Raw genomic sequence first — 26,007 nt, 5'->3', positions numbered from 1 at the left:
GTCTTTAACAATTGAAATGCATCAAACACCGATGAAATATACATAGATTACATCAATATGAACAACTAAGTAGATATATAACATCCTATATACAGCACAACATCGTTCCAAAGACGTGACAACTCCTATAATTAACCTCAACGAGCTAATGCTCGTTATAACGGCAAACTAAATATTGAACAGGTCTAGGATTGCACATATAATTGCTAGAAATCAAGTATAATACACTTACTTTGCATTGACGCACAACACCCATGAAATTAACAACTAAATGTTATTTACAACGGCAAAAATACAGCGTTAGTGCTCCGACAGAATCAACTCTCAACTTCACACAGAGCACTGTGGGCGGGATGTTCGCATGCACGTAGATCAGCGAACGCTGATTGGCTGCTATGCTGTATGCTGTGCGTCGATCAATCTCGGCAAAAGAAAAAGATTTATGTCAGAAGGCATATTACTAGTAATGGCCTTTTTAACATAGTCTGTCTATTATCAGTCTGTTTGTCTATCAATCCATCTAGTATCTATCAATTTATCATTGTCTGTCTGTCTTTCTATTGAGCTAGCTATCATCTGTCTGATTAATATCTATCTGTCTGTCTGTCTAATATCTGTCTATCCATCTCTCTATTATCATCATCTGTCTGTCTATTATTCTATCATCGTCTGTCTTTCTAGCTGGCTAGCTATCATCTGTCTGTCTATTATCTATCTGTCTGTCTGTCTATCTATATACCTATAGTATCTATCCATCTATATATATCATTGTCTGTCTTTCTATTTAGTTAGCTATCATCTGTCTGTCTGTCTATAATCAATCTGTCTACCATCATCTGTCTGTCTATTATTTGTCTGTATGTCTGTCTGTCTACCAATCTATCTATAGTATCTATCCATTTATTATCGTCTGTCTTTCTATCTAGCTAGCTATCATCTGTCTGTCTATTATCTATCTGTCTGTCTGTCTATCTATATACCTATAGTATCTATCCATCTATATATATCATTGTCTGTCTTTCTATTTAGTTAGCTATCATCTGTCTGTCTGTCTATAATCAATCTGTCTACCATCATCTGTCTGTCTATTATTTGTCTGTATGTCTGTCTGTCTACCAATCTATCTATAGTATCTATCCATCTATATATCATCGTCTGTCTTTCTATTTAGTTAGCTATCATCTGTCTGTCTGTCTATCTATTATCTGACTGTCTGTCTATCTATTATCTGACTGTCTTTTATCTGTCTGTCTGTCTTTCTAGCTAGTTAGCTATCTATCTATAATCGTATGTCTGTCTGAGTGAATAAACCCTGAGAAATCTTGGCTTTATACCCAAAGATATAAACAACGTTCACATGATTGCAATTTGAATAGGCTTGGTTAAAAGTATAAAGACTATTTGTTACATACTGTGGGTCTAAAAGTCACATTTTAAATAATTTAAAATTACTGCACTAGTCTCTCTCATTTCCTCATGTCCCCAGAGCTGCACGTCAATCATCTTTGACAAAATAGGTGCTAAATAAAAAAATTATAATCATAGTTAATTGTGTAAATCCTTTAAGGAGCTATCCACTACCATTGAAGACACACAAACGGACAGAGACATGCATTAAAACATCTCTTTTTGCGTTCCTCATAAGAAAGAAAGTCTTACAGAGTCTTACAAGGGAGAGTAAAATATAATTTACATGGGAGTGCTCGGCGCACTAAAACATCTAACCCTAAAGATAAAACAAGTAAAACGTGCATCAACAAGGGACATCTAGAATACAACAAATTATAGATATCAAATAAATCTAATAACAAGTGTTTTCTTTTTATTATTTTTATATTGTTCTTATCAGAACCTAAAATCACACATGCACGCACTCCGTATCTCACAGACACGTACTTCCGGCGGTTGAGGAAGTGCCCTCTGCACGTCCATTAAAAGCAAAATTAATGGCTTTTGTATAAAATAACTGTCAAATATAGAATAACCGCGGACGAATTTAAAGTATTCGTTATCAAATGACGCTTGATATCGAACAAAGAGGAAGCGAACAGCATATGTGAGCGGTTATTGGAGAATATTTCTCCTGTATGAAGGTATGATAATGCTTTATCGGGTTCTTTGTGTGTATGTATGCAGATATACGGACACAAGGGCTGCGCCTCAAAACAGAGCGAGCTGTCTACACAAACAGCATTCGATTCACTAACGCGATGACGACATAAATTATGGGCTAGTTAAGCAGCTCACTGCGTTTGGAGACAGAGACACATTGGCATTTGGCACGAAAGATCATTTTAGATATCAACGGCATTATGTTTGATAAAACTGATCAAAATAGAGCTAACACATGCATGATAGTAGTTACATGTTGTTGTTGTTATTGTTTTTTTTTGCGCATGCATAAAGTTTTCCTTTGAAGTATCATGTAAATACCATGTTATATGAGTATATTACTCTTTAGTACCCTTGTCAGAATAGTTTCACTGTTATTACAGTTTCCTTTCATCAGCTTCTTTGTGATTAAATACAGTCATCTGAAGACTGACAAATCCAGTTATTTTTTCCCACTTTCAGAGAGATTTAGCACAGTTTTGATATGAAAACTTGGTCCATAATTCACAGCCTTTATGAATATTTACCATATAGCTCTTCCCATATCTACATATCAACTGTTGTATTTCCAATAAAAACATTGTAACTTCATGGTAAAAGTAAAACCGTGCATGGCTCCTCACTAGCATGGTTAGATGTATGATTCCACATATAAACTGGCATTTTATGGCAAATTATGGCACATAAACCCATTTAGAAACTATTAATACAAAATATAAAAATGTTAAAACATCTGTAGTAACTAAAGGTCTATTCCCTCACTCCCCCTGATATATAGGACTATTTTACTAAAAGATTATTATTACCGAAAAATAATATTTCAACTTAAGTCCCTCTTTTTGTTTCAAAAGTATAGCCAAGACGAATACAACATGATTTTAGTGTGATAAAATCACTTACGAACCTTTTATTCTTTTCCTTTTTTTTATATATTTTCTCCGCAATTTTGAATTCCCAATGCGCTCTAAGTCCTCGTGGTGGTGTAGTGACTCACCTCAATCCGGGTGGCGGAGAACGCATGTCAGTTGCATCCGGGTCTGAGACACCAGTTTTATCACATGGCTTGTTGAGCACGTTACCAAGGAGACCTAGCGCGTGCGGAGGCTTCACGCTATTCGCCGCATCATCCATGCACAACACACCACGTGCCACACCGAGAGCGAGAACCATATTATAGCGACCACGAGGAGGTTACCCCATGTGACTCTACCCTCCCTAGCAACTGTACCAATTTTTCAATGCTTAGGAGACCTAGCTGGAGTCAACTTACTGACCTTTTCTGTGTAAAGTTATATATAATTTTACAACTTTGTTGCAATGATGACGGAATAACTTAATCCCGCAAAAACTACAATTTACACAACTTTACAGCTTAAAAAATACAGAAGAATTAAAGCAAGTGCTATTATAAAATTAGAAGCTTCACATTTCTGCCTTTAAACCCTCCAAAAATTGGCCCTCCTATTCACTTCCATTGTAAGTGCAATTTCAGGTGTTATTGTGCATGTTATTCCAAAGGGGAATTTTTTTTTTTGTTTTCCTACTCTATCATCAAAATTTAATAATTTTAAGTTTACTAAAAAATGAAAATTGTGTAATTATTTACTCACACTCATGTCGTTCCACACCCATATGACTTTCCTTTTTCTGAGGAATACAAAAGGAGATATATTAAGAATTAGAAGTAGACCAATATATTGGTTTTATATATATTGGAACTATTGGTTTTCTGCAAAAATGTATGTAGATAGTTGCCAATAATTTTTTCATAATTTCGTTATTATAAAATAAGTGTCCCTGGTGCTATTCGGCCTTGTTTATACTTAAAAGTCCCATGTTATGCACCAGATCAGAATTTTTCTTCTGTTTGCAAGTCTCTGCCCATGCTCACGACCACTTAGGTCTTTCTGGATTCTCTGCCCATGCTCACGACCACAGAGGTCATTCCCGTTATCGTTCTGGTTATTTTGGTTGACCAAAAAACTGCATCTAGGATTTTATTCATTTTGGAATCTTTGTCATTGCCTGCCATAGTAAAGAAAGAATAGATTTTCTTTTTTAACAGTCTAGAAATCTATTGTAAAAACGATCGGCCGATTAATCGGTTATTGGCCTTTCCCACCACCTTAGATATCGGTATCGGCAAAATCCACTAACGGTCTATCTCATTTCACGGTCGCAGGTGTTCTTATATTAAGTTGATAGTGATTTACGTCAAAGCTTAAAAGGGACCCAAAAGTGTCATAAAAGTTGTCCATGCAAATTCTGCATCATATTCCAAGTCTTCTGAAGGCTTTTGATGACTTAATGAACAGACAAAAATTTAAGTCATTATTCACTCTCAAATCAAACCAAATCAAATTGCTCAATATGTAGATCAGCGAACATGACATTGTTTTAAATGTATGTATTTTTGTGTTCCGCAGGAGAAAGAAAATCATATGGGTTTGGAACGTCATGAAGGTGAGTAAGTAATGATAGATTTGCCATGTTTGGGTGAACTATTCATTGCAGTACAATCCACAATTTTCCATAATCAACTTTTCACAATCCAAACAATTCCCAATGGATACATTCCATTAATGGATTAAAAATGGTTAATGGATAAAAGCCTCATTGTACATTATTTATTTTCTCATTAAATGTGCTTTTTCATCCCAAAATGTATCACATTACCTAAGTAAAATGGGTTCCAAACGACATTGCACGTTGACTAACTAGCTCATATTCAAAGACGGTTTGTAATAAAAAAAAATGAATCTTCTTGTCCCAGGGGAAGGCGCACAACATGGAAGACTGCTTGCACACTTCCTCTGAAAACCTAGCGAAATTGGTGAAATGGGCCCACAGTCATGGAACTATCTGCACCCTTATCCCCAACCTGAAACACCTGCTCAACGAAGGCTCGCACGGTACCTTCACCGCTCTGTGGGGCTGCAGCGCAGGCCATGCGTACCACTGGCCACTTAATAACGCCTGTAAAACAGGATACAAGGAACGCATGTCTTACCAAAACAGCCGGAGCATCAATACAGACAGTATTATGCAGGCAGCTGCTGTCATACAGAACACCTCAGCAGAACGGTTCCACGGCAATGCCGGAAAGAGCAAAGCCAATTCCAGTCAAGGCGATTCCAGTCAGATTCACGATTCTTGTGACATTTCCAACTGCAGTGAACCTTCGGAGATGGACGACAATGGCGAGGAATACAACAACAACATCTACGACATAGTTTGCGAGTCGTCTGCTACTGATGAAGAGGGCGACTATGAGCCCAACCACACCCCTAACGTCACACCCAGAAAAAGACCCAGTAAAGGACCAGGACATGAGGATCCCACTGACCCAGTGTTGAAGAAGATCAAACAGGAAAGGGGTGAAGACTATTACAGTGTGGCCAATCCACAGATGGCAAGCAACTCTGAGGGTAACCGGTCAACTACTGGGGTTACCCAGTCGCCCAGGCTAAACCCCCAGGTCAGACCTTCATCTAGGTCTTCGGCATCTCAAAAGCCTTCCTCTGTAGACGGTGACTCCATAGGGTTGTCTTCCTCTCCGCTTGAAAACTCTTCTCCATCCATGTCGAAACCCTTGCGGGCACCATACCACGTTACTCAGAACAAAATGCATGTGAACTCAAACCCGACATGCAGTCAAACTATGGCAGCTTTACCCCATTCTGGAAGGATTGACGCTATGGGGGTCCTACATAGGGATGAATATGCCAGGTCTTCATTGTCTTACGGAGAGGCGTCAATTGGTGGAAACCCTGAGATGGATCTTCTAGCATCGCAGGCACTTAGTGGAGAAGCTAGAGGAGACAACACAGGTAAAAAACTTTATCTGCAAGAAATGTAATACAAGAACATATATCTGGTTTTAAGTCACTAAGCATGTGGTTGGTTGATAACAGTTGACTATGTTTTTTGCCCAAAAAGTATTTGGACACTGGAGCCACACTTATAACTAAATCTAAACACCAACTGGTGTCAAGCTCATTTTCAGTGGATGTATGAAGTTCACTCAGGTAGAGTAACCGCTGATGTTGTACATTACATTAACTATGGACATACTCCTCTAACGTTGATAACCAAAAAGAGTTTTTGTCAAATATTTTGCTTGAAAAGTGTGCTTGTTCATTCTTGAAAATGAATGCCACTTAGTTTGATATGTTATGCAAAGACATTCATACATTTTTAAGTGTGGCTTTAAGTGTCCAAACACTTTTGAGTGGCCACTGTTTGGAATTTGAATGTATATGATTGTAATGAGAGTCTGACAAGTTATAAATAGTGAAAATGGACATTTAAACTTAATGATCTCAAGTGGGTTAACATGAAGGTCGGCTCTTCCTGTTGGAAAAATCGAATTCCACTGTTTATCTAGGCGTACATGTATAGATAGCTCCAGAGGTACTGCAAATATTTATTTTATATTATTTTTATTAGTAGTAGCAGTAGTATTATCATGTTTAATATTTTAGATATTTAAAATGATTAGGCTTTATAAAGTGTATTTTAAATTTGGTTTGAACATTTACTAAAAATGTCTAAAACAAATTTATACAAATAAACAGGAACTCCAGTGTTGGTCTAGGTGTAAATTAATAGATAGATAGCTTCAGTATTACTGCAAATATTTATTATGTTTTTATATGTTTAAGATTATTAGGATTTATAAAGAGTACATTAAAGGAATATTCCAGGTTCAATACCAGTTAAGCTCAATCGACAGCATTTGTGGCGTAATGTTGATTACTACAAAAATGTATTTTGTCTTGCCCCTCATTTTCTTTAAAAATGGAAATTCGGGTTACAGTGAGACACATACAATGGAAGTAAATTGGGCCAATTTGTATACAATATGTGTGTTAACATGATTTTAATGTGATAAAATCACTTTCTAACCTTTTCTGTGTAAAGTTATAGCCAATATTACAACTTTGTTGCCATGACGCTGTAACATCAACAAACCTTAAAACCCTAAAAGGACTGTAAAAATTATTTCAACTACTTTACAGCTCAAATAATACACAAGCTTTAACAGATTAATGAATGTTAGTGCTTTTATAAAAGCTTCACATTTCTGCCTTTTAAACCCTATAACATTTTCCCCATTACATGTTATTGAATTTTTATTAACTGTAAACTCGATATTTGCTGCTTTTTTTTATATATATATATTTTTTTTTTGTGGTAACATCATGCCACAAATGCTGTTGATTGAGCTTAATTTGTATTGAACCCAGAATATTCCTTTCATTATTACAGTAAATGTTCATAAAGTCATTATGAACATTTACTGAATGCAAATTGAATGTTTCTACATGATTATATAATCATGAAAGCCACTTTTTTTTATGCCCTAAAATCAAAGATGTTTTGAATGTATAGAATTTGAATTGAAGTGCAAATGTATAGACTTACAGCATCAGCAAAAATCTATGTTCAAATATAATGTACTTGCATATGTGAAATACAAAAACTCAAAGACTTGGTTTAGGAAACACTGCATGCATTTTTGTGAGTGCAGTGTGTGTGATATAGTGAGTAGCCTGGGTGGTGGAGTCTACGCTCAGGTAAAGTTTCTTAATTACGTTTATGGCATCATCTAAGTTAAGACCATAAATCAAATATCTTATTCTGCAGAAGTGAAAATACACAATATTTGTATACAGTAGACATGAAACAGACATGCTGTTGTTGAAACCTCAGATGCAGATCAAGCCTGACAATAATCAGAAAAGAAAAAATGCAGCATTAAAGCAATTATATGTAGTAGGGGTGAAAAGCTGTTACATAATTTCTTTCAAAAAGGAAAGAGAATTAACCCACTAAAGAAAATACAGGTTTATGTAATATAACAGTAAATATGGATGCTGCATACAAGTTGGATTTATAACAGCCCCTTGCATTGAGGAAGACTTATGGCAAGATTTTTCATAGCTCAACTGGTAGAGCAAATAGAACAGCAGCAAAGTTATAGGTTTAATTCCCAGAGAACACACATGTGATAAAATGTATACCTAGAAATTCTAATTTACTGTAGCTTGCTTTGGATAAAAGTGTCTGTCAAATGCATAAAAGTCAAATGTATTGTAAATGGAGATAATTTGTCACCAGGCAACATATGGCAAATTAGATATGGCGTTTTTTAAATCCACTTTTAATATTGTAGTGTCTAGTGTCTGAATTTTGGTTGGCAGTAGGGATATATCTGTGAATATATATTGGTACAGATAGCACAATAATGCCCACCCGCCTTTTCAGCCATCTTGGTTCCGGAAGTATATTTCACTATAATTGTTTTCATAGGGATTTCATTAAATAAGAGAGTTCTAAGCCGTGAACAAAACCAACCAGCTCTAAGATAAATTACAACTTTACAAACTTTGATTTATAGCCAAAAACAAAACAAAGCAAAAAGACAGGTATATACTGTTGGCAAGTTAGTTCAAATTAAAAGATGATGATATTAAGTATAGAAACAATACTTTTAAAGTTCATTGCAAAATATTCAGATATATGTCGATGAGACAAAACATTATGACCACTAACGTTGATCATCTCCTAACATGGCCACATGTCAAGGTCTGGGTAGATTAGATGGTAAGCGAACAATCAGTTCTTGTAGTAAACGTGTTGAATGCAGGAGAAATGGTCAGGAGTAAAGACCTGAGCGACTTTGACAAGGGCCAAACTGTTATGGCCAGACAACTGGGTCAGAGCTTCTCTGAAACAGCAATGCTTGTGGGGTGCTTCCAGTCAGCAGTGGTGAGTACCTACTGACAGTGGTCTGAGGAGGGACAAAGCACAAACCAGCGACATGGTGTTGGGCGCCCAGGGCTCATCTATGCACGAGGGCAACAAAGGCTATCCCGGTCTGGTCCCAACCAACAGACGGTCTACTGTGGCACACGTCACATAAAATGTTAATGATGGTTACGAGAGGAATATGTCACAAAACACAATGCATCGCACCCTGCTGCGTATGGGGCGTGTAGCCACAGACCATTCAGAGTGCCCATGATGACCCCTGTCTACCGTTGAAAGCACCTACAATGGGCACGTGAGCGTCAGAACTGGACCTTGGAGCAGTGGAAGAAAGTCGTCTGGTCAGATGAGTCCCATTTTCTTTTACATCACTTGGACGGTCGTGTACATGTGTGGCATTTACCTGGGGAAGTGGTGGCACTAGGATGCACTGTGGGAAGACGACAAGCCGGGTGCAGTGGTGGGTTTACAATTTCTGAGGCCCCTTAGCACACTAGAGCAGAAGGGAAAAAAAACATTGCCGTTTGTCAAGCTCTGAAACTTTGCTTGGTGCAGAATGATCTGGAAACATGTTAAACATTGTAACAGTAGTAATCGCAGGGATGTCCCCTTTCCCCTATTATTTTTAATCTAGTCATAGAACCTTTGGCTATCTGGCTCTGGAGCCATGATGGATTTGTGGGTATCTCGTGATACGGCTTAGTTCAAAAAATTTATGCAGGCAAATTCTTATTATTCCCTTATTAAACCCTGTTTCTTCTCTACCCATAATTTTGGACATTATTGATAAATGTAGTCAATTATCAGTGTATAAAATTTATTTACCAAAAACCTTTTGTTCACTCCAAGGCGAGGGACATCCCTCATTTCTAATTTCCCTTTAAATGATAAAGGATTTTAATATTTGGAGGGTTTCTTTACTGATTCCTATGTTGATCTGTTTGTCAAATGTTCACTAATTAGAAGACAAATGTAAATCGGATATGTCTAGTTGGGTCTCTCTACCCCCTAACCCTTATGGGCTGGGTAAATCTGATTAAAGTGAACATTTTGCCAAAACTCATGCATCGGTTTCAACACATTCCAATTTAAATGCCCAATTCCCAATGCACTCTTAAGTCCTCATGGTGGCGTAGTGACTCGCCTCAAGCCGTGTGGCAGATGACGAATCTCAGTTGCCTCTGCATCTGAGACCGTCAATCCGTGGATCTTATCACATGGCTTGTTGAGCACATTACCGCGGAGACATGGCACGGGTGGAGGCTACACGCTGTTCTCCGCGGCATCCATGCACAACTCGCCATGTGCCCCACCAAGAACGAGAACCACATCATAGCTACCAGGTTAGCTCAACGTGACTCTACCCAACCTAGCAACTGGGCCAATTTGGTTGCTTAGTAGACCTGGATGGTGTCACTCCTCACACCCTGGATTCGAACTCATGACTCCAGGTGTGGTAGTCAGTGTCTTTACTCGCTGAGCGACCCAGGTCCCCAATAAGTCTTTCTTTACCTCCTTTGATGGGCTCCTACACAAATTCTTATGGGGAAACAAACTTGCATGTCTGAAGAGATCAATTCTTCAACTTCCTTAGTCCGAAGGGGGCCTTGCACTTCCCAGTTTTTGACAATACTTTTGGGCTTGTAAACATTAACAAACTCAACTCAATATCAAACTCAATCTCAATTGTGCAATCCAATAGTTGTTTGCACTGGGTCCACAGAGATTTCAACATCTCAAAGTTCATTGTATTCCGAAATTTGATCTCAGCTCCCTTTGGTGGTTCATTTCAGATTAGTTGTCCCTTAAAATTTGGTTTCAATTAAGAAAACATTACAGCTTACACAGAGCATCTATTCTTACCCCTATTAAAAAAAACATCTGTTTTCTCCATCTATATCTGATTTAGCTTTCAGCTTATGGTCGATTAATGACCTTACCTCCATTAGTGATTTGTACAAAGATGGTGTTTTCGTTTACTTTGCAACTTTGTTCACTAAGTTTAAGATACCCTACAGCCACATTTTTTGGTACTTTCAAATCAGGCATTTTGTAAAGAATAAATTTTCCTGACAATCCCACTTAATCACAAATTGATAATTTACTTAAACTAAGTGCTAACCGTAAACAACTTATATCAGTCATCTATAAACTAATCAGTTCCTTAAATGCAAATCCCATTGCATCTCTCAAAGGCTCTTGGGAGCAAGATCTGGGAATTTCTATTTTGGACAATCAGTGGAGTGGCACACTAGAGTTGGTACACTCCTCATTCATATGTGGCAGACACGGTCTATTGCATTGTAAGGTGGTTCATAAAGCCCATTTAACCAATGTTCAGTTGTCCAATATGTTTTCAGATAGAAACAATACATAGAAATGATACAATCATTTCTATTCTATCATTTCTTCTAAAAACAGATGTAAGCAATCTCCAGCCAAGCATTTACATAGGTTTTGGACATGCCCGTGGTTGAAATTTTTTTGGTTATGGATATTTGATACCTTTCAATGGGCTCTTAACCCAGATATTGAGCCTTAAACATTAACAGCTTTATTTGGTGTTCCCCTGAGATCAGCGCAGCATGTTATTGCATTTACCACCTTGCTAGACAGACATGCCTCTCCTCCCACATATGACAGCTTGATCCAGGAGATCATTCAGTGTATCAGGCTTGAAACGTTAAGGTTTTCACTAACAGGATCCCTTGAGTCCTTCCAGAAGACCTGGAGCTCCTTCTTGGACTTTGTTAAAGGGCAAAATTTTACATCTGAGTCTAGTGGTAAAGCATAGTTTTTTCTGTTGATTTTGTGTTTTGTCCATGTTTTTTTATTATGTTTTGTTAATTTGGATGGGGGTTGAATGCTGGGGTGGGGATGTTGTGGGGAGTGGGGCACATTCAATATTGTAATGTAGACACCTCCTTATTTCTGATGTACCAACATATTGTTTGTCAATTCAATAAAACTGACCGGAACGGACATTGTAACAGGAACCTCTTTGCAAGCTGAAATTGTCCAGAACATAAAGTCTTTGTGAAACTTGAGCTAAAAAACAATCTTTGTGCAACGAACTAAACCAGCGCAACAAATTAAACCATTAGCACCTAGCACCATTAGCTAGGTAACTCCTAGCCAATCACATGTAAGCCATTGCTTTATAAGTCTGCTCACAATCTATCACATTGCTGTTTCAGTGTGCTAACACGGCAACCTCCACCACCCCACGTCCACAAGTTGAGTCCCGTCCTGCATGGGGTTAGGCTCCTCGCCCCTGCCTCCTATCTCCGGCATGATCTGATGGTTCTGAGTACAACTTCTTCGGACCGCCTGGCTTTATGCCAAAGAGAGACATTAAATTCCTGTTTTATATTCATCAAATAAATGTAATCTGAAACTTTACTCAAATCTGCGAGTCTTCCTGATTGAACTGAAGTTCTTTTTAACTTGACTCGGTGTCTAAAAATGTGCGGGTCCTGTGAGACACTGAAGAAACCGCAAGATGCCGGCCCTACTTTATTGCGTCGCTTGTGTGGTGGTTGAAACCGCTACTGGCAGGTGGAGGGAGTGTGATGCTCTGGGCAATGTTCTACTGGGATACCCTAGGTCAGGCCATTCATGTTGATGTAAATTTGAAACGTGCCACCTACTTAAACATCATTGCATACCATGTACTCCCCTTCATGGCAATAGTATTCCCGGATGGCAGTGACATCTTTCAGCAGGATGATGCGCCATGCCACACTGCACACATTTTTCAGGAATGGTTTGAGGAACATGATGAATAGTTCATGGTGTTGCCCTGGCCTCCAAATTCCCCAGATCTCAATCCAGTTGTGCATCTGTGGGATGTGCCGGACCAACAAGTCCGATCCATGGTTACTCCACCTTGCAAGTTACAGGACTTGAAGGATCTGCTGCTAATGTCTTGGTGCCAGATACCACAGGACACCTTCAGGGCTCTTGTGGAGTCCATGCCTCTGCGGGTTGGCGCTGTTTTGGGAGCATATTAGACAGTTGGTCATAATGTTTTGGCTCATCAGTGTATACAAGTATTTAAGTAGTTTGAGAGTGTAGGGGATTGATTGCATCAATCATAGTGCATCATTGGGGTGTGCGGTCACTGCATAGCTTGTTTGGCGTGGTTTTTGTTTGCTGTGATTCTCTGGTTGGTGGATCTCTCTCTTCAGGATTCATGGGTAGTGTAGTTCTTCATCAGAAATTCAGCTAATAAACACGATTCTTTAAAAATGAAGTTGAAATAATGCAGATTGATGGCTTCAACAGAAGCATATACCATTGATTTACAAACTTAAAGCTCATGGTAGGTCTGTCTTTAAAGGTTACTAAGTTAGCATTAAAAATGTGTTCCTCTATGGAACCAGACTGTTACGCTCTTGCATTTTATTTATTTTTTATTGGTATCAATCTGATACTGGAATCAGTTTATCAGAATTTTATTTTTATTTTTTTAATAGCTTGCTTTTGTTTTAATGGTAGCTATGAAATAAAACTGTAAAATCTCTGTATATTGTTTTCAGAAATGAAATTAAACTAATGATATCTTGTAAGTTATTAGCTCTCTACATAGCATCATGAATGATTTCAACATCACACAGACAGTTATTTAGTCTTAGTTAGATACTCTGTAATAAAGCATGAAGCTGTTATCTCAAGTCACTCTGGGGATATTTGAAATTTCTCTCAAGATGGAAATGGATGGTGCTGTTATTGCTTTAACTCCAAATATACCGAACGAAAATAACAGGTGAGTGTTCTCATCACTTTCTCTCTTTATTGAGAGGAAAATGGATGTCAGTAGATTTAATGTTGTTAAAGTCTTATATTATTTATTATAAGCATGCATGAAAATGCTTATAAATTAAGAGAATATTAATAATAAAAAATTTTGAGGACAATTTATAATTTTATTCTGTTTACAGGTCCACATGAGAAGATGGATTATGCTGCGATTTTGAAAGCCCTCCATGGTTAGTTGTTTGTGCAAGAAGTTTGACATGTCTTTGTTATACTATAAAAATATTGCTATTTGAATTACTTTATTAATGGGTGAATCTCACGAAACCTATCTTTGGTAATCCAGGTGATATTTTACCCCAAAATCAAAGAATCAAAAGAAATAAGGAACTGTATTGTGCTTAATGAAAAATGAAGCTTATTTGTGAATTATTATTATTATTATTATTATTATTATTTTCATTGCAATTAAGCACTACAGTTTTATTACTGTAATGCAAAAATCTCATTCATTACTAATGAAATTGTAAGTATTTAAACATCATGATAGTATTTTGTTTGAGAGTCTTTAATGTATGCCAATTTAAATTTAAAAAAATATATATATATATTGTTTTATAGTAATTCATTTGGAAAGTTTCATGAGATTCAATTTAATACTATATTAATAGCTGTACTGTAGTATGCTGCAATCATTTCTCCTGTGTATTTATATTTATAATGGAAGAATTTGCATGAGGCAAATTAATTTGGAAGAAACTTTTCATCATTGCAAATAAAATAAAATTTCTCTGATGAAACTGGCTTTATTGTTTGTGGACTTGGCAGTTGTGTGAATTGAAATACACACCAGTCTTTCATAGTCGCGGTGATGTTATGTGGAGAAACATATTTTATTTGAAGCATTGTGTATTTTGTTTCTGGCTGTTGATTTCCAATAGTATTGCAATAGAGTACTGAGGAGGGGAGAGTTTTTGCTCCTAAAATTGCTTATTTGATGTATTACAGAACATTTGATACCAGCTACACAAAGCTCAGAGGAGTTCTGTCAATCAGACATCAGTCCAAACAGTGAGAGGTATTTTGAAGAGAGAAAACACCTGGAAGAGTTTTTAACAAGCATAGGTGAGCTCGCAGACCAATAAAACATGAAATCAATAACAAGCTCAACCTCATAGAAACAATAGTACAAAATAAATGTCATTGTGTTTGAAGCACCATTAGTTATGTCATAAGGTAAACATATTTTCATTTATGTCTCATTGTTTATGCAGATACTATAACTCTACAAAACCTGCAGACAGTCATTGATCGAGTTCTCGTGTTTCACGAGAGAACGCAGATGCCTTTGTCCAATCCAGCCCGAATGGGCGAGCAGGAGCTGTTTCCAGGAAGCGGACTCTACCTGCCGCACTACAAACTGGCGTCCATGCTGCAGGAGTCGAGACAGGACAGCATGAGACTCTTTCACCTGCTGTTTGAACACTTCTTCAGTGAGGAGGACCTCAATGGAGCGGTCGCTTTTGGGAAGAGAGGAAAGGTACCTGACGGCAAGAAGATTTTAGACAGAAGAAGAGTGGATGGGATTATGTGTAAGTATTATAAATGGGATGGCCATGTTTTATGGATTTCTAATGGAATTTCAAATGGAGATACAGTTAAAAAGGACCCACTTTATATTAGGTGTCTTTCACTACCAAGCATTTGATTGTGACAGGGCGGAGGGCGGGCCAGGTTGTGATCATACACACACGGTCCCTTATCAGGCTAATCGGACATGTCCGTAAACTATCTCTCTCCCGCACTATCCTCCGCAGTCAGGCTTTATCCCTCTTGGAGGCTTGGTTAGCCTGATAAGGGACCGGGTGTGTATGATCACGACCCGGCCCCGCCCTCCGCCCTGCCACACTGATATAATGTACTTATTAGGTACATGTGTTGTTGCATTGTACTTACATTTAAAGTACCTGCATTTAATTACATCTGTAGATACACTGTTAACCTTACCCCTAATCCATAACCTAACCCTACTCTAACTCTTAAACCTACCTTAAATCTACCTGTACCTCAACCTCAGTAGCAGCAAATGTGAATCTTTTGAGAATTTTGCAGAACAACATATAGTTACACAATAAATACATTGTATTTATTTCAGTGTTAGTACATAGTAGTTAAAGCTACACCTAATATAAAGTGGGCCCGCTAAAAAAATATTTATTTTAATTTTAATATTTAGGCTGGGGATCGATACATTTTTCCCGCATTGAGATTTAATTGGGCTGCTCATTGCACAATAGTCTTTGTCTTTTCAAACATATTCCTCAACATAACTTTGGTAAAGTGTGAGTGGCAGGGTAAATTAAAGGCGGTTGCTCACCGAGCGGGTCCTAAAATTCATAACAATTATTTTCTACAAAGGTAAGCATACATCGGCAATGCTTAGTATCCAAATTCTGCAATGCCACTGAGCTCAACTTGTATAGTTTTCCATTAAATTCAACCCAAATCATTATCAGAGGACAAAGATTATTTACACTAGCCATCACATCTTTCTTATAGCCTACTACACAATGTAATTTCAGGTACAAGTATGTCATTTTGTGGTTTGACAGCTTGAATAAAAGGCCCTAATCAAGGCTACATACAGAGAAATTGTATAATAATTCTAGTTGTTCAGTTTGCAAAGTTAAACCAGTTTCATACACTAACCTGTAAACTCATCAACGTAATTTTGTTCATTCTTGAAGAAGTAAAAAACCTTCGTCAATTTGGACTGCTATCTGCTGTGCCGCATCAGCTCGTCCTCTGTGTGTGTTACATCTGTTCATCCTTTCTTACCCCGTGACCAGCTTCAGTAAATGTTATATCACCCTCTTGTGGTCTCACAACGCTATTACGCCAAACTGTTAAACAGAGGCCAACTGAGTGCATTGGATAGCATGCAAATTGGTCTTCTAATTTAAATGTCGGCTAATTTTTATATATTGATGCCTCAAAAATGTATAGATAAAATAGATATGTTTTCCGATCAATAATCGGTATATCAATATTTTATGGTATCACTAATATCTATTCAATATTTTTTTTCTAATACTTTTCAGTTTATTTTGATGAAATAGATATATTCGTGCTGGGTTAAATTGTTTTTTCGATGCATCGTGAAAATATTGTGATTATATTGATTCTAAAATTCAATATTCAAAATCCAAGATCGATTCTTTACTCCATAACCCTTTAAAATGTGATTAAATCACTTGATATGTGACCAGAGTTTGTGCTATGTGACTAAAAATGTCTGTGACTAGCCATTGGCTAGTAAATGTTCAGATTTCATTCGCCACTGATTGAGTACTATAGTAGAGAATTTCATCACGAGATCCAGTAACTGTTGAGAGTAAAAATTTGGTTTGTCCAAAGATGAGATTCACGCAACCCATTTGTCATTGAATAATGTCTCTTTTAATATCCTTTCTGTTCTTTAAATGATAAATGGTCAGCACTTATATAGCGCTTTTTTAACCTTAGAGGTTTTCTAAGTGCTTTACACTGTGACTCATTCACACACACACACACACACACACACACACACACACACACACACACACACACACACACACACACACACACACACCAATGACGGCAGAGCTGCCATGCAAGGCGCTAGCCTGCCATTGGGAGCAACTTGGGGTTCAGTGTCTTGCCCAAGGACGCTTCTGCATGTGGAGTTATGTGGGCCAGGAATCGAACCGCCAACCCTGCGATTAGTGGCCAACCCGCTCTACCACCTGAGCCACATCCGCCCCAGTCAGTTGTTGATCAAAAACAATATCTATGTACATATATGTCAGACAGACATCTTTGGCCGCTGAATTGCATTTCGGTGTTGTTCCAGTGACTCGCATATTCATAATTATAGGCTGTTATAACGGAGTATATTACAAAAAGTACAAAAGATGGCAGAATCAAAATATAATGCATCACATTTTGTCATTATGTGAAGACTCGCTGGCCAACTCAATGAAAGAATGATCATAAAGCATGTCTCTTTGCTCTTTAGCAAGCAAGCAGCTCTCCTTTAGGTCGCCATAATTATTTTAACACATGCACAACTGTTTTGCTGTGGCTGGCTGAAACGTATATTTTTAAACTGCGGTTAGATTGACCGGAGTCCCCAAAACCATAATTTTTTAAATACATCTTGTTAAGTGGAAAATAGTTTTGTAGACCCTATGATCTGTTCCATTCAGCTGCGCTCCGTCTATCTGTTTGAAAGGAAGAACTCGCCTGAAAGTCACGGTAAACTGTGTTTGAGTTTGTTGCTGTGATGATTCAGACTGCAAGGTACCGTCGAAAATAATGACAATCTCAGAATAAAAAATAAAGCCCCTCTTTGACATGTTTGTGTATAGTTATATCACGCATGATCATTATCGATCATCACTTCAGAGTACTTGAGTAATCGAGTTATTGAGTTATTCATGGAAATGAATCAAACTTGCTTGCTTAACATATTTGCCACTGAAGTTCAAATCAGCAGCGCTATTAAAACATCCTGTTTTAACAATCTAATACTCGTAAGTCGCAAGGAAGGATCATAAATCTAGTCTAATAACAGACTTTAGGAAACTCAATGGCTGAATATAAATCGCATTAAAGTCATTGCGATATTCAAGATGTTCCTTTCATTTTATATTGCCTGCAAAATCATTACAAATATATAAAAGTATAAATTGATGTATTGCCCATCCCAATCATGTAACCACAGTTAGTCTGAAAGGCTCTATAATTTTGAAATTGAAATGTTTTTCATTTTTTCCTCGCAGCATATGTTCTGCGTTGTTCTACAATTGACGGATGGACTCCCGTAGAATCATCTAAGCTGAAGAAAGCCTGCATTAATAAATGTCGGCTTAGAATTGGCCAGAGAAAGAAGCAAGAGTCTTCTCAAGAGTCTTTTATTTTCTGTGATGATCCTTCAGGAAAAAATGACCCCTCATATATGTAATTGTTGAGGCCCCAAAAAATATCCATTCAGAGACAAATATGATTATCACACATACAGAAACACTGTTGAAGCATTGCTTTGTCTCAGTGATGGAAAGAGAGTTAGTGATCGACATTTTGGACATAAGCGAGAGTCGATTCAGTTCTCTTACTGCACTAAGAGAGGAACAATTCATGGGCACATTTGACTATTTCATTGTCATTCATTTAAATAAAACCAACATGTTCTATACTGTGATAGTTATTCAACTCTTAACTCCTTCAGTCAACACAACTGTTTATCCATTTAAATTAGCTTTAGAATAGTCTAGTAGAGCTTATTTATTTTAGTCATGTAGCATTGTAACAGTTAAAACTTTTGAGTTATTCATTGTCAAACCATGTTGATGGTTTTTACTCTTACACAATATCGTAAAATATAGAAAAAATGTGAGCTACATCAAACCACCTTATATTGGATTTTATTGCCTTTTTTTGTCTTTTTATCTGTAGATTCATTTGCTGATGTTATTCATAAGCTTTGAATCGGTGCTTCCCTCTTTTGTCAAAATCAGCATCACACCAAATTTTGAATAATGCCATCATTCCATGCTTGTGCATGACAGACTTAAAATGGCTTAAGAGATTTATAAGTTGACATGAGGTATGTTAACACAAAGTTTGTGCTTTTTTTCTACATTAGCCTTCCGTTTCATATCATGTTTGTAATTATAATCTTTACCTTTGCATATTTATTGAGGTGAAGATAGAGCTTCCACCTGCCATTTGTACCACAGTATATGAAATGACTGCCAGATATGGGAAGTTTGGTTGAAAGAGGACATGTTTCATTGGCGTGGTGGGTCGTATTATGTAGCAGGAATTATGTTAGCATATTAAAGTGTTTAAAAGTATAAAAAGAGAATTGTTTTACTGACACTCCATGATGTATTTGCTTTATTATTCTATTTCAATGAGGCTTGTGTATTTATTGATGGACACTTTAGGTTTGCTAATGCAAATGAATGGAACGGCCATTATTTTAAATCTTGCTGTTACTTTTAGCAACCAAATATGTTTTCCGTGAAAGATTTGTTCAGGTGTCATACCATACCACATTGTCTATACTTCAAATTGTTTAATATAAAGAAACAATACAGAAAATGAGCTAGAACAATGAATCAATCTGTTTTTGATAATGAGAAAGGACAAACTTTTCTGAACAGATAAGATTCAAACATCCTTCTCCAGTGTATTATTTTGTATTTACCAGTTTAAGTGTTTTGTTTTTTACCCACCTACAATGGTCTTTTGTATTTACCTCAACTATTTTAGCACTTCTGCAAAGACTGATTACTGATCTGTTTGTTTTCAGTGTGTAAATTGTCGATCATTCTGTTGTGTCATCAGTGGTCTTGTTGTCTTCTGATGCATTACAATGAAATAAATGATCAAAATGTTATGATTGTGATCCATTTCTGTCTTTGAATACGTTGTTGGAATGGATGAAGCTTATTTGTACATGTTCTTACCATTTTAATTATAAGGTAGGAGCTTTTTCTATATTTTACTAGAAACATGACTGCTTACAAGTATATTTTATTTCTGCGTTAATTATTTGGTAGCCTTTATATTAGAGGCGCTTAAGCTAATTTTAAAGTTAGTCTTATATAAAATAAAATAAAAATAGCATAAATAAAATCATGTTAAATTTAGACCTCAAATAAAAAGACTAATCATTCATCTCAAATGTATATATCAAGTAAATACTGAAACTGCTGTTTCACATCAACTGACAGCACAGGTTTTAATTGTCAACCAATCCACTTTAAAAAAATAAATAAGAAAATCGTTGCTTTGACATATCTGAGTTGAATTGTTTACTTTATTTTCCATACATTGAATTATCTCTATATTATCTCTCTATACAATTGCAAACAATTTTCATAACTTAAAAATTCAAAGTGTCTTAGCTTTAAGGGTTCATTAGGGGGTTAGGGATAGCATCCTGGATGTTGATTGGTCAGTACATTTGTTTCAGCCATGCTAAAATCATTTTATTTAATTTATTGCAGAACAAATTTACAAATACACAGTGAGGATTTACTGTTACATTCATAAAAATAGCACAAAAAAGCTTTTAAAAAAATGTATCAAAGAAATATCAATTTTGTCTCGTCTGGGGAATACAATTAAAATAAATTATTCAGAGAGAAAGCTTCAAGTATTCTACAAATATGTTTTGCTTTTTGGTCTTAATATAATGCATGGACTAATTCTAAAATCCATTAAGTAGTTATAACTTATAATGATGAGAAACACATGTTCACTAGCTATTGTATGTATCACTGCACAGCATCCATAGAGCCCTACTATTAGTCTTAAAGGGACAGTTCACCCAAAAATGAAAATTCTCTCATCATTTACTCACCCTCATGCCATCCCTGATGTTTTTGACTTTCTGTCTTCAGCAGAACACAAATTAAGATTTTTAGATTAATATTTCAGCTCTGTAGGTCCATAGAATGCCAGTGAATGAAGGCCAGAGCTTTGAAGGTCCAAAAAGCACATAAAGGCAGCATAAAAGTAATCCATACAACTCCAGGGTTAAATCAATGTTTCAGAAGTGATATGATAGGTGTGGGTGAGAAACAGATCAATATTTAAGTCTTAAATATTCACATTCTTTTTTTTTTTTTTTTTTTTTGTGATTCACATTCTTTGTGCATATCGCCATCTACTGGACAGGGAGGGGAATTTATAGTAAAAAAGGACTTAATAATTGATCTGTTTCTCACCCACATCTATCAAATGCTTTTTGGAGCTTCAGAGTTCTGTCCTGCAGAAGAAAGAAAGTTATACACTTGAGGGTGAGTAAATGATGAGAGAATTTTCATTTTTGGGTGAACTGTACCTTTAATTTACATGAAAAAAACTATATCTTCCAGAGGAATGAACACACTGAATTTACTTGATAATTTTTTTTTTATGAAACTTTGTGTCCTTTGTGACTGTTTAATAAAAGCAAAAACAACACCCTTTAGCCATGACTAAATATAGATTCACAATAGGATATGGGCCGCTTACCTTATTGCTTAATTATAGTTTATGATTTCTGACATCACTTTGTATCACATCCTGGGCTTTTCTTTTTTTCATCACCAGCCACATATTCTTCTTTGGTTTCCCAGTTTTATTTCCCATGACTCTAATGTATATTATTGCTCTTTTCTGATTTCCCTATTTCTTTTATCAGATTTCAAATTTCACATAAAGATGTATCTTTTCAATGCTCCCTGTAGAAACTCCAGAGGTTAAGCTTGTTTTCTATTTCAGTTTTTCCAGCTGTCTATGAAATAGAGAGACTGAAAGCCCTGCTGCAGGCTGAGAGAAGCAAAAGTGAGTTGATGGGTGACACCATCAGCAGCCTGAAGCAGGACAAAGAACTTCTGCAGCAGGAACTCACTAAGAAAGCCGAGCTCATCTGTGACTTCCTTCAAGACCAATTGCGGCCAGGTGAGCACTGTTCAGAATATCATCATATGCCATATAAGAAAAATATTAATTCTGTTGAAAGCTAAATTTGACATGGAAGCAAGCATGGAGATTCAACCAGTAATTTGATTATCGATAAGGACTTTCACATTGATTCTGGTAGATAAAAGGAGGACACATTCTTCAAGTCAAATGGAAGCAAGCAGCTCTCATCAGATCATTACCTCCATTCCTGAAGAGGGCGCTCCATATGAGTCACCAGCCCTCTTTGACTCCTTTGAGGAGGTGGAATTGCTTCCACTGGACAGGCCGAGGACAATCAAGATTTCGTCGAAGAGAAACAGAGAAGGAGAGAACACTCGAGTGCGAAGTAAGTCATGTCAATAATGTCTGCCTTAATATTGAGGCCTTAGGGTGCCAACGTTTAGCTATCTTATATTCTTTTGAGAGCTGTACTTAAAGGTGCACTCAGTAATTTTTTTCCTCATGACATGAATTATAATTTTGCAATATATGTAGGAAATCATGACCACTCACATTAAAATGAAGAATTGAGTCATATCAGTAACCTTATAAAACCTGTTTTATTCTACATGGAGAGGGTCCACACATGGGAGCAGCCATGTTAGAATCACATGATCAGCAGAATACCACTCACTTAATCTCAGTAACCTGTTATTTGACACTTTCACTCATTGACTAAAGTTATCATGGCTGCATTGCCATCTTGTAATTATGGTAATTCTGACAAAATGTGAATGGTTTACTAGATAGTCTCAATCTATAAAAAGTTTAGTAAAGAGTTTAGTAACATTTCATAAATTTTGTCTGCAGTCTGTACACTGAGGAATGGTTTGTCTATTTTTTCAGTGAAAAATGTTGTTGGCGTAATTGCACGATATATGGCCGCACTACAAGAGTTTCGACGTAGCGTGTCCATGAAAGTGGCTTTTGACAGAGTCGGTGTGGACCGCAACACCATTTCCAGGACAGCAGCAATTGCAGAACTCAGTTTGGCGGCACCAGAAGTCTTCCACGCTTTACCACCATGGGATGAGAAAGAAGAAACATTGGCCCACTATGCTGTCAGATGTCGCCAGGCTATGGATGACAGCATCAAATCCAAAATTAAAAGTATGAAAGCAAAGGGGGAACTTCTCCCGATTGTCAGCAAATAAAGCATAAGAATTTAATTGATCTTACCTGCTTTACAGTGGACATGTCTGTTTGCTGCTCTAAGTAACCAGCTCGTATTTAGCTAATGTCTGCCTTGTTCGTATTCCATTTGCCTTCGTCGATCACAAAGTGAATGATTTTTGGCAGGACTATGTGTTGGTGACTTTATATATCAATGGTGTTCTCTTCATTGGCCAATTTGGCACTTTTAAATTTAATCAAATGATTGTTTTGTATGACTTGTATCAATATAATTTTGCCTGAACAGTGTTTAACAACCTTAACTTGTATTAAACAACCTTAGGTAATTAGGTAATAACGATTCACCCATTTTATGATTGGATACCCAAACTAGAGTGTATGTTTGTGCTTTTTGCCATGACACCTCTTCCTCTCTGAAAATCTGAAATTCATTGTTTACTAAGTAGTAAGTCCAATGACTGATATTTTGAGAAATAAATAGAATGATATCAATGTTAAACTACTTTGATGCTTGTGTATTTTGTTGAACATTGCCGTTATTGTGGTACTACTTAACTCAATACAAGTCAAAAACCATAGTGACAAAAATAATAGTGCTTTATGATGACCAAGAGAAACTTCAATAACAATCTTTACCTTTAGATTGCACAATACCGAGCACATACCAGCTTTGATTGAGAGTCACTAAACTGCTGTGTTTTGTGGCAGCAATGGCCAGAGTCAATGTGAGCTCCATAATTAATGACGCACATTTAATGAAGTTAATGAAAACCAGGCTTCTACTGTTCTTGGTGTTGACTGTTCAACTAACCAAACATTGAAAACACATCTTTCAATAAAGATTTCCAGTTGGCAAAAAACTCTTACCGCTTACCAGGTCATTTTAATTAGCAACAAATGAAATATGTCATCTTCCCTGACTAAGGTCCATTGGGTAATTGTTTCCTAACTATTACAGTTCTTTACATTTGAAAAGACCACCCTCTTCCTTTTCAACAGAGATGAATGAGCGAGCATACTGAGAACAAAATGAGAAGACCATTCGTAGCACCCAAACAGCGCTCCGCAACTTTCGTGACTTCCTCGTTTCTAAGCATCCAACCAAGACCAGAGAGATACACCTTATTTCACACCAAGAGTTGGACATTTTCTTGGCCTCCTTCTATGTGGATGCACGCCAAAGGGATGGCTCAGAATATTAGCCCAACTCTCTGGCTAAATACCAATGTGGCCTGGAATTCTACCTGAAGGAGCACCGTTACGGCTACATTATTAGAAGAGCCATAGAGTTCCAAAGGTCCCAAGAAGCCCTCAAGCAGAAGCACTTGGAGCTCAAATTCAAAAGAAAAGTCAACAAACCCCACAATTCAATGAAGCAGACCCTTGCTGACGAGTTGCTCCTTAGGAAACATGGTCTTTTGACCTCCATAACCTGGTGTGGCTCAACAACACCCAGGTGTTTGGCCACTGTACTGGCTTCCATAGCTCACCTTAAAATGGGGTGATGTGCATTTACTCAGCACAGAAACAGAACTGGATTGTCTAGAGTGGACGTACCAGGATTTTAGTGATCTCAACTGAAGAAGTAGAAGGTCCACTCCAGAATGCTGCCTCTATGTTACCCTACATGCTCCTCAAACCTACCCAGTGCAGAGCTACAAAGATTACACCCAGCGCAGACCTCAAGCAATGCATTTGAAGACACTCCTTTTCATCTGTTCATCAAAACTGTGGTCAACCTCACTGCCCTGCACAGGTATAACTGTCAAGCTCTCGGAAAAAACAAGTTAGCAAAGATGGTGAAGACCATGTGTGAGAACGCAACATTCCAGGGAGAAAGACCAATTTTAGCAGAAGCACTTGGAGCACAAATTCAAAAGAAAAGTCAACAAACTCCACAATTCAATGAAGCAGACCCTTGCTGACGAGTTACTCCTTAGGAAACATGGTTTTTTGAGTTGCTTCTATCCCAAAGGCCTCCTTAACCTGGTGTGGCTCAACAACACCAAGGTGTTTGGCCACTGTACTGGCTTCCATAGCTCACCTTAAAATGGGGTGATGTGCATTTACTCAGCACAGAAACAGGACTGGAGTGTCTAGAGTGGACCTACCAGGATTTTAGCAATCTCAACTGAAGAAGTAGAAGGTCCACTCCAGAATGCTGCCTCTATGCTACCCCACATGCTCCTCAAACCTTCCCAGTGCAGAGCTACAAAGAATACACCCAACGCAGACCTCAATCAATGCATTTGAAGACACTACTTTTCATTTGTTCATCAAACTTGTGGTGAACCTCACTGCCCTGCACAGGTATAACTGTCAAGCTCTCGGAAAAAAACTAGTTAGCAAAGATGGTGAAGACCATGTGTGAGAACGCAACATTCCAGGGAGAAAGACCAATTTTATAATTGACCAGAGCTGCAGCACCTTGTCCGAGGCTCAGAGCGACCAGTTGGTCCTGATCTGCAATGACCTTAGGCAACAAGCTACCCAGTCAGGAAGCTCCCATGCAGTCATTGCCAACTTTGTCATTGCTGGTTCTTTCATCTCATTGGCTCTGCGTAAATGTGAAGTGGGAAATTTCTGCACCATCTTTGGCACCAAATGGAATTGCAAAAACAATGATTGTTTCCAAACAATTTTCCCAAAAACTCCCCTGTCTTCCATCCTTCACCAAACCCAAACAAGACCATTGGTTGAGCTAGGAGTTGGACCAAAAATGATCAC

General features: G+C 37.3%; 1 protein-coding gene across 4 annotated transcripts; it reads left to right on the top strand.

The window, feature by feature from the left end:
• Positions 1-1,915: 1,915 nt before the first annotated feature.
• LOC127637138 (uncharacterized protein KIAA1958) lies at positions 1,916-24,125 on the top strand. 4 transcript variants are annotated; one of them, XM_052118063.1, is made up of 7 exons: positions 1,916-2,093; positions 4,539-4,575; positions 4,886-5,942; positions 13,830-13,877; positions 14,653-14,769; positions 14,919-15,236; positions 18,468-20,020. In XM_052118063.1, exons 2-7 carry the CDS (start codon positions 4,570-4,572, stop codon positions 18,647-18,649), a joined length of 1,728 nt encoding a protein of 575 aa, XP_051974023.1. In that variant the 5' UTR covers positions 1,916-2,093; positions 4,539-4,569; the 3' UTR covers positions 18,650-20,020. The 4 variants fall into 4 exon arrangements, with proteins under 4 accessions (XP_051974023.1, XP_051974022.1, XP_051974024.1 ...); XM_052118062.1 differs by lacking the exons at positions 13,830-13,877; positions 14,653-14,769; positions 14,919-15,236; positions 18,468-20,020 and adding exons at positions 21,964-22,143; positions 22,286-22,492; positions 22,993-24,125; XM_052118064.1 differs by lacking the exon at positions 13,830-13,877.
• Positions 24,126-26,007: the final 1,882 nt, after the last annotated feature.

The sequence above is a fragment of the Xyrauchen texanus genome, chromosome 44, assembly GCF_025860055.1.
Source record: "Xyrauchen texanus isolate HMW12.3.18 chromosome 44, RBS_HiC_50CHRs, whole genome shotgun sequence".
In the NCBI taxonomy this organism is placed as follows: Eukaryota; Metazoa; Chordata; class Actinopteri; order Cypriniformes; family Catostomidae; genus Xyrauchen; species Xyrauchen texanus.
Note: the sequence above shows the minus strand (reverse complement) of the source record. Positions and strands in the feature narration are given on the sequence as shown.

Coding starts and splice junctions, on each gene's coding strand:
- LOC127637138 (XM_052118062.1), top strand. Junction 5,943..21,963: donor AGCTAGAGGAGACAACACAG/GTAAAAAACTTT, acceptor TTTCTATTTCAG/TTTTTCCAGCTGTCTATGAA. Junction 22,493..22,992: donor AGAGAACACTCGAGTGCGAA/GTAAGTCATGTC, acceptor CTATTTTTTCAG/TGAAAAATGTTGTTGGCGTA.